General features: G+C 38.6%; 2 protein-coding genes across 3 annotated transcripts in view; both read left to right on the top strand.

Moving 5' to 3' along the window:
- The first annotated feature begins 2,090 nt into the window (after positions 1-2,090).
- On the top strand, positions 2,091-11,029 carry LOC129193103 (matrilin-3-like). Of its 2 annotated transcripts, XM_054797749.1 has the most exons (9): positions 2,091-2,485; positions 2,946-3,089; positions 3,648-4,223; positions 5,131-5,250; positions 5,546-5,665; positions 7,165-7,284; positions 7,366-7,491; positions 7,613-7,732; positions 9,379-9,954. In XM_054797749.1, exons 1-9 carry the CDS (start codon positions 2,161-2,163, stop codon positions 9,390-9,392), a joined length of 1,665 nt encoding a protein of 554 aa, XP_054653724.1. In that variant the 5' UTR covers positions 2,091-2,160; the 3' UTR covers positions 9,393-9,954. The 2 variants fall into 2 exon arrangements, with proteins under 2 accessions (XP_054653724.1, XP_054653725.1); XM_054797750.1 differs by lacking the exons at positions 5,131-5,250; positions 5,546-5,665; positions 7,165-7,284; positions 7,366-7,491; positions 7,613-7,732 and adding an exon at positions 10,132-11,029 and having other exon boundaries at positions 2,096-2,485; positions 9,857-9,956.
- An 848-nt stretch (positions 11,030-11,877) lies between these two features.
- Positions 11,878-12,568, top strand: part of LOC129192367 (tubulin beta-4B chain-like) — a 34,223-nt gene continuing 33,532 nt past the window's right edge. The window contains exons 1-2 of the mRNA XM_054796323.1: positions 11,878-11,965; positions 12,427-12,494. Of these exons, the coding sequence (XP_054652298.1) occupies positions 12,471-12,494 (24 nt within the window). The 5' untranslated portion in view covers positions 11,878-11,965; positions 12,427-12,470. The remainder of the gene's footprint in view (positions 11,966-12,426; positions 12,495-12,568) is intronic.

The raw sequence follows: 12,568 nt of genomic DNA on the forward strand, positions 1-12,568 counted from the left end.
TGCACTTTATCACATTCCTGTTATTTATTAGTAACATCTAATTAAAATCTTTACCTATTTTTGTGGCCGGGTACTTATATGATAATACATTCCCTGTGGTATCTGACTGTATACAGCATTACCTTATATGATAATACATTCCCTTATGTGACTGTATACAGCATTACCTTATATGATAATACATTCCCTTATGTGACTGTATACAGCATTACCTTATATGATAATACATTCCTTGTGGTATTTGACTGTGTACAGCATTTAGCCACTTTGCATTCAAATGTTGTCCTTTAGAATAAATACTCTAATTATGTCCTCCAGTACTTTAATACATACAAGGCATTTCCTAAATACATTTTTATTCCTCAAGACATTTTAACAACTTTCTCCAACTTTAGTCCGACACGTTCCCTTGTGCGGGGAGTAGGGACCTAAAGTATATCGATGGTGAGAAGCTGCTTACACACCATTGAGTTGGTGAAGGTGAAAACGACCATACATAGTTCAAGAACTTTTCATAAATCACACTCAGACTCATTTAAGAAAATTCTCAAGATGGTATTGGTGAATCAGGCCCAGTAATGTCAATAGTCTAGGGCAGGGGTGTCCAAAGTGCGGGCCGAGGGCCATTTGCGGCCCGTGACTGTGATTTTATCGGCCCGCAGCACAGTCTAAAAATGTAATTTAACAAGGAAACTTAAAAAAAAAACAACAACAGCAGCAAAAATGGGAAAATCTATCAAAAGTCAAAATATTAAGAGAAGAGTTGTAATCTAGCAAGAAAAAAAAGACATAATTTCACTAGAATAAAGTAATAGTATGAGGAAAAATGTCATTTTAGTAGCATGAAGTTGAAATATTAAAGAAAAAAAGTTTTATTTTTGTTTTTTAAAGTCCAAAACAATGAATAAAGTTGTAATTTTTGGAAACTTAGATTGGAGGAAATGGAACATACAGCACATGGAAATAAAGTCAAAATATTAGCAGAAGAAAGTTGAAATATTTGGAAAATTCTACAAAAATAATCAACAGCAAGAATTTGACCAGAGTTATGTCAAAATATTAAGAGAACAATTTTCTAATGAGAAAAAGTTGCAATTTTATGAACATAAACTTGTAAAATGAGGAAAAATATCATTTTAGTAACAATGTTGAAGTAAAGAAAAGATACATTATTGTTGTAAAAGATATAAAGTTATAATTACGAGAAGCAAATTTACAAGAGGAACACTGAAATGAAATAGTTGGAAAATAAAAAAAAACAGCAAAAATGGAAAAAAAAACAGCTGTAATTTTACGGGAATAAAATCAAAATATTAAGAACACAAGTCATAATCAAATGAAGAACAAAAGTCTCAATTTTACAAGAATAAACTTGTATTATGATGGAAGAAGCGTCATTTTTAGCAGCATATCACCTGTACTACAAAGGTGAAAGGCAGTGTTTACTTGCGCTACATATAGCTTCTTAGCATATCTACATGTGTTGGTCTACAAAGTATCGAAGTGGCCCTTGCATCCTTGCATTTTTCAGTATGTGGCCCTCGCTGGAAAAACTTTGGACACTCCTGGTCTAGGGCGGCTTTGACGCCACACGTAATGATGTTATTCACAAAGTTTCCAGTAGAGGTCAGAATTTTTCAAAAATAAAAACCATACAAATTCACAGCCGTTGCAGTCAGACTTGAATACATACTTTCTTGGTAGCTTCTTGGTAGTTCATAAAGAAATATACCAAACATATAATACAGTTATAAACTCGTCAATGTCAGATGTCGTTGTTCGATATTTATATGTGTAAACTTTCAAAATGGATGCACAAATGTGGAAACATTTAAATGACACTGGTATTGTTTTTACAATAAAAAATAATTATATATATGTGTATATATATATATATATATATATATATATGTGTGTATGTATATATATTCAGTAGCTATATAGGAAGTAAAAAGAGAGGTTTTCTGAGAGTTGACTGACTTTTGCCCCCCTACCAGGGGTGCCTTCTATTCCTCCTCCTCCTCTTCCTCCTCCTCATCATGGGTTGGGTCTCAGTTCGCCCACGCCCTGAGAGCAGTCGGCGAGAGCATATAAAAAGGCTACAGACCACAGACAGTACCTACAGACTGGAGGGCAAGCAGGAGTAAACCAAAAGGCAACATGAGTTTATTAACATGGGGACTGGTCTGTCTCATTGGCGTCCTGGCCCAGGGGATCCATGGGTCACAGTTTGGGTCACGCAACCGGCAGAGCCTCCTAGGCAGCCCTTCCCTCTCAAAGGCTTCACCACAAGTGTCTCCAAGAATCCACGGCAGCTTTGAAGACCTCAGATCTGCCGAGCAAGCTTCCGATGAAGTTCTAAGTGCTGAAATTTTGCAAGAGGTCCGGAAGGGCGAACACAGCATCCTGAGCATGCCGCAGCAGGACGAGCGGGCTGGTACCAACAACTACTTGACACAGGACAGACGGAACCTAGCATCAGCAGGTCGGGTTATTCATGTCTTTGCCTAATGCATGCCGAAGCAACCATTGTCTGTTGGTTTATGATGTGGACGCATTCGTTGTTGTGCAATGTCGTGCAACCTCCTTACATTTTTTGCATATCACTAACAATGTACAGGTTTATGTAGCATTTTGCTACAATGAACAATGTGATCAAATATTTTTTTTATCTATTAGTTAAATTGGTAAATTATATACCACAATAAAAAGAGATTGGATGAGGTTTTACTGTTCTTTGCTGCTTCTTTAGGAATGTATTGCATCCATGAGTGTACGGATGAGACAATTATTTCCTTGCCTTCAACTGTTTTCTTGACCACTGCACCTCATTTTTGTTATGACAACAAAAATGGCTCAAATCTGTTCTTTTGAATTCTCTTTTTGCTCAAGTTTACTAAGACTGCCTCTTCTCTAACACGCCATCATCTGTCTTTTGCCAAAAGCTGGCAGCACTAATTCCAGGTTTTATCGCAGTCAGCACTCCCATCATCACCCGCTTACACCGCTGCAACACAAAGCAGCAAAGCATGTTTCTCAGCAATATCGTCAACATCCCAGCTCTCCTGCATCATTCCTAACTGGCACAGGTACTTCATTTGTCTCAATATTAGTATTTTTGCAAAAATAATATTTCTCTCATGACATGAGACTTGATATTTTGGAGCAGTGGTGGATTTTAAATGAAAAGAATGGTAGTGACACCAGCCAAAGGAAACTTTGAACAATTTCCTTTTTCTGTTTGTCTTCCAATGGCATTCATAATTGCTGAAAATATTTTAGCAATATAGCCAACACAGCACCTTAGATCAACAGAATTGCTTGGATCACTTTTCCTGGCCAATTCACACTTTTGTGCAGCCCCTTGGCAAATTCATAGTGCCCGGTCATAACCAACCCAATAGACCTGGGAAAAAATGTGCTTATGCAAATCAGAACCACTCAGAACCAGAATCTGCTACAGTAGGCTCCAGCTCACCCATGACCCTGAACAGAATAAGCGGTAGAAAACAAACACACAAATGAAGAAAAACAGTTGGATCATCTAGCGTCGCCACTGCCTTCGAGATGCTGTGCATCCAGTTTTGATGAATTGCACTCAGTCCTGATCTTTTCTAAATGATATCTCTTCCTTTCTCTTTTTTTAGTCACCACGTCAAACTGCAGGAATCGACCAATCGACCTGGTTTTTATCATCGACAGTTCCCGCAGTGTGCGGCCTGCTGAGTTTGAAAAGGCCAAGGAGTTCCTCATAGACATGGTTGACACCCTGGAGATTGGTTCAGATGCCACCCGGGTGGGCCTCGTCAATTATGCCAGCACTGTGAAAATTGAGTTTCACCTGAAGACCTATTTTGACAAGTATGCCCTAAAGCAGGCACTTGCCCGAGTAGAACCTCTAGCTTCAGGCACTATGACGGGTGTCGCCATCAAGGCCGCTATGGAGAAAGCTTTTGTCGCGGAGGCAGGAGCCCGACCCAGCTCCATGAACATCGCCAAGGTAGCCATCATAGTGACTGATGGGAGACCCCAGGACCAGGTGGAAGAGGTATCTGCAGCAGCTCGGGCAGCCGGCATTGAGATCTACGCGGTGGGAGTAGACAGAGCAGATTTGATGTCCCTCCGCCTCATGGCCAGCCAGCCTTTGGAAGACCACGTCTTCTATGTGGAGACATATGGTGTCATTGAAAAACTCACCGCCAAATTTAGGGAAACTTTATGTGGTAAGGATGATTGGTGGGTGCAGATATTACATGAGGTGGTTTTTGGATTATCACAAGATAGAAGGAAAAACCATAATAGAACACAAAATGAAATTGACAATAAGACAAATAACATTAATATGTTAACTGTGCTGCTCTTGAAAGAGATGTGAAATGGGCAGCATCATATGAAAAATCCCCTGCATTGAAAAGTCAAATCTATTCTTCTCTGCTAATACAGCATAACCAACGGACAAGGTAACTCAAAGCACAGCCACTGATATGCTATGCTCATGTACTTTGAAATGAAACCTGGTCTGCTGCATGTTCTTAATCAGGCTTAATGGCTAAACCTGCACGTACAAATCTTTGTTTACCTAAGAGTTTACTTCAACACAAATCTTTTATAAAATACCAGAGGTAGTTTAAATCCACCTCAAGACGCATTATATTTGGTATTAAACGCAAAGTCGTTTTAGAAACAAACGACAATGGCATTAAGCTTCGATCCAAGTGCTGGGGATATGCCTGGTTTTATTTTTTTGTACTTGATTTATTTTTAGCATTTTAAATTGTATTAATATAAAAATGTAAATCCACATACAGTACCACATACAGTAATATGAAAACCAAACAAGTGTATTGTAATAATAATATAATAATAATCTAATATAGTGAATATCTTATGGTCAATAATATTGCAGGGCTTGCATGGTTTTGCACGGCATGGGGGGAAAAATAAAAGATTTAAAAGCCTGTCTAACATTTGACACTAACAACTAAAGTGCACGACTTGTTATTCACAATCACAGCTAACACAGTGATTGAGTAACACATCACTAGTTGGTACAAATCAATTTACTAATGACAAATAACGACTCATAATTGAATCAACTAGAATTAAGCCAATGAGACGTTGTCTTTTCAGGTGTGGATGCATGCGCTCAAGGACACAATTGCCAGCAAATTTGTGTTAACAATGGCAACTCATACAACTGTCAGTGTTGGGCTGGTTATGTCTTGAACCCGGACAAGAGGACATGCTCACGTGAGAATTTTCATCTTCTAGCATGTTTACATGGTGACGATGTCCTAAAACCAACATTTATAATGTTTGATCTTTTACATGAGCTAAAAACTACACATACATATCCACGTCTGTATGGTCTATTCATTTTATTTCCATTTGGCAGCAATGACTAAAATGAAAAATGAAAAAATGGGCTCCATTATGTCACAAACCATCATAGTTGTGGCGTTATTTTGGTTTCCGAGTAGCCTTTGAGTGTTGCTATAGCGGATTGTTGTTCTTTTACACACTGTGTACATGACATTCTCTTCAGGTCAAGATGCATGTGCCCGGGGACATGACTGCCAACATATTTGTGTTAACAATGGTGACTCTTACGTCTGCAAATGTGGAGTGGGATACGTCCTGAATGCAGATAAGAAAACATGCTCGCGTAAGTGCTTACAGTTACTTTTGAAATGTACTCTACAATAGCATACATGTATACTTCAATGTTTACTATAATAGTACCCTTATATATGATTGAATAATTACATTGTAAATGCTTTGTAAAACCTCAATGAACACCAAAAAATGATGTCCTCAACAGTTTTATGGGACTTTTGTTGTTGTTTTATTTGTGTATAGTGCTAAACTAGTGATAGCTATGATAAAGTCCAATAGCTCAATGCATTGTCAGTCTAATAACTTCTAATAGAGGCTTTCAGGACACATACACACTCTCACATAGCACAATCAAGAGTTGTGCAACACTTAGATAGGACTCATGGGAAATTACTGGTAGTCACACAATAGCTGCATCATTGTCACTCACACCAGGTTAACTCTCACTTTCACACAATTTAACTTTCACTTTGCAGGCACACAAGCTTAAGTTTTACTTTCTAGAGGGGCGCAGCAACTGCTAAATATATCCAATCTGGGCTCTTTCATCAGTCTTCCACATTGATGACACGAGTCCAGCGTTGTAACCAAATATGTTGCTCTTATATTTAATACAACTTGAAAATGTTAAATTGTGTGATCATTGACTACATCTCCGATAGCAGCGCGGTCCAAAGGAAGAAAGGCTAAAGAAAAGAAACAGCCATTACATTCAGCAAAAGGGGTAAAGCATGAAGCTCAGTGTGGGCCACTATTTGGCAATTGGGAAGAACAGTAACTCCTGCTGTTGTTATTTAATGGCTTACAGCAGTTAATTAGTGCTTTATAAAGTGACAACCAACAATGAACACACCCTTCATAACAGTACAATAGTATTCCATTTCTTAGGGCAATATTTTAGAATATTAATCTACTTATCTTGAATCAGTGGATGAATTAAATTCTTCCCTGTATGTGTAAAATACTATTAGTGTAAACATAGACATACTGACACTCAATATACAGTAAGCTATATGTACACCATGTGATAGCTAAATCAAATAACTGTACAAAAGCTATATCAAACTGCTCTACAGTTCAATCATTGTGAGCTTCTCCATTTTAAGAGTTCATAGTAATAACTCATTTTAATAATAATAATAATACATTTTATTTGTATAGAGCTTTTCAAGACGCTTTACAATACAAGATAAAAACAGTCTGAAGCTAAATAACGAACATAACAGAAAGGCACATTAAAATACAACAAAGAGAAGTAGAAACAAAACAAAGCAGAGCGAAGTATAAAAAGTTAAACATTAAATACAGTTTTAAGTAGGTGGGTTTTAAGTTGTTTTTTGAAGGTGGGAAGGTCGGCGCAGGCACGGAGTGGTTGGGACAACAAATTGCAGAGGGTGGGGGCGGTGATGGATAAGGCTTTTAATATAATTCTATTGAAGATGAATTATTTTCCCATTTTTTTGGCACCCCCTAAAGGCCACGGCACCCTTAGAATTTGCCTATATTGCCTAATGGGCCAGCCGGTTCTGTACTAACGTCTGCTTACAGGTGTAGACCCATGTGCCAGTGGACATGAGTGCCAACACATTTGTATTGACAACGGAGACTCTTACATCTGCAAATGTCATCCGGGGTTTGTGTTGAATCCAGATAAGAAAACCTGCTCACGTAAGACACCGCTCACACGGTGTAGCGTTTGACCTTGTTTCCATCTCCAGCTCTCACAGTGCCGCATGCTAATGTTTGCAGGTTTAGCAGCAGATGCATGTGCCAGGGGGAATGACTGCCAGCAAATCTGTGTCAACAATGGAAACTCCTACTACTGCAGATGTCAAGTGGGATACATACTAAATGTGGACCAGAAAACATGCTCACGTAAGAACTGCTCCCTTTTCAATGTGAACACTGGGGCTTTTTCCACTCGTGTGGAAGACTTCACACTTCACAGGATTCCTTGAGTTCTTAAGCCATTTAGAAGTACGGGTGTCTTTTCCAGGTGCGGACGCATGCGCTCTTGGACACAACTGCCAGCACACTTGCGTCAACAGTGGTGATTCGTACATCTGCAAGTGTCGAACGGGATATATTTTGAATGCAGATCGGCGAACATGCTCACGTAAGCCACGACCCTTGTTGAACCTAAACTTTATAAGCAAATGTCATGCTAATCAAAGCTGCCAGTGTCCATCGGGCATTTATCTTTCAATACAGTGGAACCTTTAAGGTCAAACACAATCTGTTTGCTTGTCATCGGGGCTGCCCCGCTCTTCATGTAGAGGGTCCCACGATACATGGGGGTCCCTATCCATGTCACAATAGGCTATACATTCAATGATAACTAATGTTTGTAGCTAAACTCTGTCAAATCGCTATCATGAGCTGACAACAAACTACAACAAATACGTTGTGCGCGTGCATGCGTTACGTCGAGCGTAGCAGGAAGAGGGAGGGATGTAATCCCTGCAGTACGTGAGCACACTCTGGGCAGCTTGGAAACTCGCTGCATTCAGTCCCTTTCATTTTGTTGATAGGTGACAAAGGCATCAGTGGAGATGGTGAGTAATGCTTGAAAGGGAGGATTTAATGCATTCTTTACTGCCATACAACAGTAAAACACTGATAAATAACATTTAAAATTGTAATTATATACTCACGCTCAGCACTGATGACATGTCACATGATGAACATGCGAAGAGTATTGCTTGTGCATCATTTTATATGAGGACAACATAGCTCGTCTTCCTGTGTACATCCTGCTGTTCCTCTCATGTTATTGCCAAAGGTATTGTCAGGTGGCCATATTGCACTAAGAAGCCAACTTCTAATTTAGGCTGTCATCACATTTTTCCTCTTTGACGATACTGTCATGTGGGTGGTTGCCTTTTTCGGTGGCATCACAACAAACAAAAAGTCAAAGAAAAAGCAAAACACCTTGATGGAGTTAATTCCTTTCAAATCTCACATAATTTGCAGAGACGACACATCCACCTCTGGACTTTTGAAATATCGGCCCAAATTTCAATTTTAATGACTTTAGTGGCAATGGAGTTTGGATGTTTCATTGTATTGTAGCGCGGACACGGACGCTGTTGGAATAACGAATGTGGTGGTTCATCAACAAGCTCTTCATTGCCAATAAATGGCTCCTGTCGGCCGTAACCATGCCAAAACCCCTCAGCACAACAACAGTGGCTTTTCTTGGCAGACTCCAACACCCATGCCCACCTCCTGGTGCGTTCACAGCAACCCAAAACAGTCAGACAACACAGAACGCAAACGTGTATAATAGGTATAACTTCCGGGTCACTACGGTATGTTTATTATTGTAGTTGGAGCTTGCAGTAGCAGTACAACTGCACTGCATCACATAGATAGGTGTTTGTAATATGTACTGCATGTATATTTTTGTGATGTTAATATTTAATATTATATCAATATATAAAATATTATAATATTTCTCACATTTCACAAGTTTAGCTTCCTGAGAGGGACAGTTTATTAGAACATTAAAAAAGGGTCTAAGCAGTTCTTAATACGGTGCAGTATAATTGAAATTGATCAGCATTCTCTCCAAGATTGTACCATAAGTGAGAAAAGACAATATCTTTAAAATACTGTACAGTAAGTCTTTTACCCATGTGGCCTCTGCAAACGTTGGTGCAATGAACAAGAATAAGACTGCAAAATGTAATGTAATGGAAGGGTGTACCATTAGAACTATTTCAATACATTTTACGATGTTTTTCTTTGTGCATTCTGCAGCTCCAGAGAAGTGAGCAGTTCCCTGCGGCCGTGACTGCTGTGTCCAACGACAAGCATAAACCTCACGGACATTTATGGAACCATTTATCATTGAACCATAAATGGATGGAAAAAAGTTCCGAGGGTTTTAAGGATTATAAAAGAAGCTCAGAACATTTAGGATTGATTTAATCTTAATTTTTGTTGTTGGAAATGACTATTACTAACGTATGATCATTATAAGCAATCAGCATTAACATAAGTAACGTTGTCTGCTAATTGATCAACAGATTTCAAACATATTTCTCATGTAATGAAAAAAACCCAATGTTGTGATCGTGTCTCACCTGACAGATCAAAGTTTAAAGTGATTGTTAACACAAGCGAACGAAAGATAACAGCTCCATGCAGTTGACGCACACCTAAAATGAGCTGGGTTATCCTTCTTTACTACATTGACTACGACAATATAACGACATATTTTTTCCTATTCTTTCAGAGGAAATGAGAAGTGAAATAACTCAAGATGCCTGCAAGTGTGAAGCTCAGATTTTGTTCCAGAAAAAAGTGCAGTCCACCATTCAAGACTTGAGCAGAAGACATATCCTTTTATTTCTCACTAGGACCGCATTTAAATTCAGTTACAATCAGAATGGGAGACTTTTGGTCTGATAATATATGCAGTTCTCACATCACTTTCAGGATGCTTTGCATTGGGTTGAAATTGGAAAAAAAAATCACAGCCAATTAGTGCATTTCTTTAACTGCCTGTCCACTTGATGACCTTTCAGACCGAATGAACCACATTGAGGACCAGCAGCAGTACTAGGAGCGGTGATGATGTCATGATGTCACAAGCCCATCGCAATATTTGTATAGTTTTGATTTGGGACTTTCCCGTGGAGTACTTTTTAAGTTAAAAAAAAAGAAATATTATCTATATAGGACACTAATGGCACTTTCGTTGTATATTAAAACCCGTGTATTTGCATTCAACACACTGTCAATAGCAAATGCAGATGAAATTGGTACACTGACATGTTTACATTCCTCTTTCCTGCCATATTGTTAGATCATTTTAATTTGTCAGTAAAAAACCAAGCCGCCATCAATGGTAACAAAACTCACATCTCTTAAGCAACTGGGTGATTGTTCTGACCCTTTGGATTACAGCTGTACTATGCAGAGAAAAGGCCAAAATAAAGCCTGATCCGGTTGGCCTGCATGCGTTACAGTTACATCACAGTGAATTCATGATTTGAATGACTGAAATACTGTACGTAGCTAGTGAAAAGACAACATATTACACAATATTATGGTGCTTTTCTTATAACACTCGTCAACGTTGGAAAGAGTGGTCACTCTTTATTTATGGGTTAATTAGGTGATGGAGTGAAAATAGGTACTGTAGTTACAACATCGGCTCTGTTCTTGTATCTCACTAGAGAGTAACCTCATGTGTACGTAACCGTGTATGTACTGTATTTTGTGTTGTGTCACACAGTATACGATGGTACCAATACAATGGTTTGGTTGTTAGTCATTTTGGAATGATTCTTTGTAAACTGATAAGCTCATATTTTGGTGCTTTTGTCATATAATAATCAATTTGTCCAAGCCGGATATTTTCTGTTGAGCATATTGTCGGTGCTTGCTGAATAAATATTCTGAAACCGTGAATCATTTTGGATTTCTTGCATTGTGTGTCTTATATGTTGTGTCAAGTCAGTTTAGCAAAAAGCATCAGAAACTCATCCATCCATCCATTTTCTATGCCGCTCGTCCTCACTAGAGTCGCGGGGGTATGCTGGAGCCTATCCCAGTTGACTGTGGGCGGGGTACACCCTGGATTGGTCGCCAGCCAATCGCAGAGCACATATAGACAAACTGCCATTCATACTCAAATTCATGCATGTTTCGGAAGTGGGAGGAAACCCACGCACGCACAGGTAGAACATGCAAACTCCACACAGAGATGCCCAAATGAAGATTTGAATCCAGTTCTTCCAGATCTCCTGACTGTGTGGCCAACATGCTAACCACTCATCCACGCGGCGGCCGCATCAGAATCTCAAGTCTATTGATGCAGTTAGAGTTACAAACAGTCAATATATTAAATAACACTGTACATCCAGAGTATGTAAGTTTTTAGCATGTGTATTTGATGTTTAAGTTACTCTGTTTAATTTCACAATCATCATCAGTAGGCCTATGCAAAATGTTACATTTTAGTGACATAATATGTAACTTGTGTATTTAATGCAGTTTGTTTTTTTTATTGGAATGTGGCACATTGTAGAAATAAAAATAAACAAAAAATTGGGAAAATACAGAATAAACCATGTTTTTTAGCCATTTTGCAAAATAAAAAAAATATAATAAACATTACAGATTAAAGTGCCCTCTTTTGACACTTGATGGAAAAAGTTTGGACTCTCCTGGATTAAATGAACTGTGTCGAATGGTTTGAAAAACTACAAGTACCAGCAACGTGTTTTACTAGCAAAACTACAATTCCCAGCGACATTTCACAGGGTACAGTTGCTACGGACAACAGCAGGGAAGCTTCATCCTCCATGCTACATCCTGTGCAAAACTCAGCGAAACAGTTGAGTTGAATTTGATTTTCCCAATACATGAACAATAACGGCACAATCGAAATCGTTAAAGCTGGTTAGATTTTGTGTTTTTGCGAGGGAAAATGCCCTTTTTGTTCGTAACTTGTTGTGTCGCGCTAGCTTAGTTTAGCTAGCTACGGATCAGCTAAAGTTACATTCAGTCCATGGGGCCGCATGATGTAACATACGCAAAGAAGCTGGCTTTAAATAACCATATTTACAAACGTACGATCAAATGTTAGGTAGTCATCTGTAAATCTAATTATCTTATTTAATGACGAACTGTTTGCTGTGTTTCTTTATTACTAGTGCTAATGCTTCCTGGCTTTTCTCACCAACCTCCTACCAGCTATTTTCACAATTCACCACACCACAAATGCAACTGGCACGAGTTATTGTTTTAGTTTACACTTGCATCTGATTTCATGTCATTCCTAATATTTTTCTTTAGTTGGCTGTCTCACAGTTGTTTAAACAGGCGTTCGTAAGGATACCATGTTTATCTACCTCAGCAAAAAGGTGAGCAGTTTACTGAATTAACCTTTCATTGACAGTTAAGGAATAAAAGCACAGGTTCATGTCACTTTTATTTT

Source organism: Dunckerocampus dactyliophorus, chromosome 13 (genome assembly GCF_027744805.1).
Source record: "Dunckerocampus dactyliophorus isolate RoL2022-P2 chromosome 13, RoL_Ddac_1.1, whole genome shotgun sequence".
NCBI lineage: Eukaryota > Metazoa > Chordata > Actinopteri > Syngnathiformes > Syngnathidae > Dunckerocampus > Dunckerocampus dactyliophorus.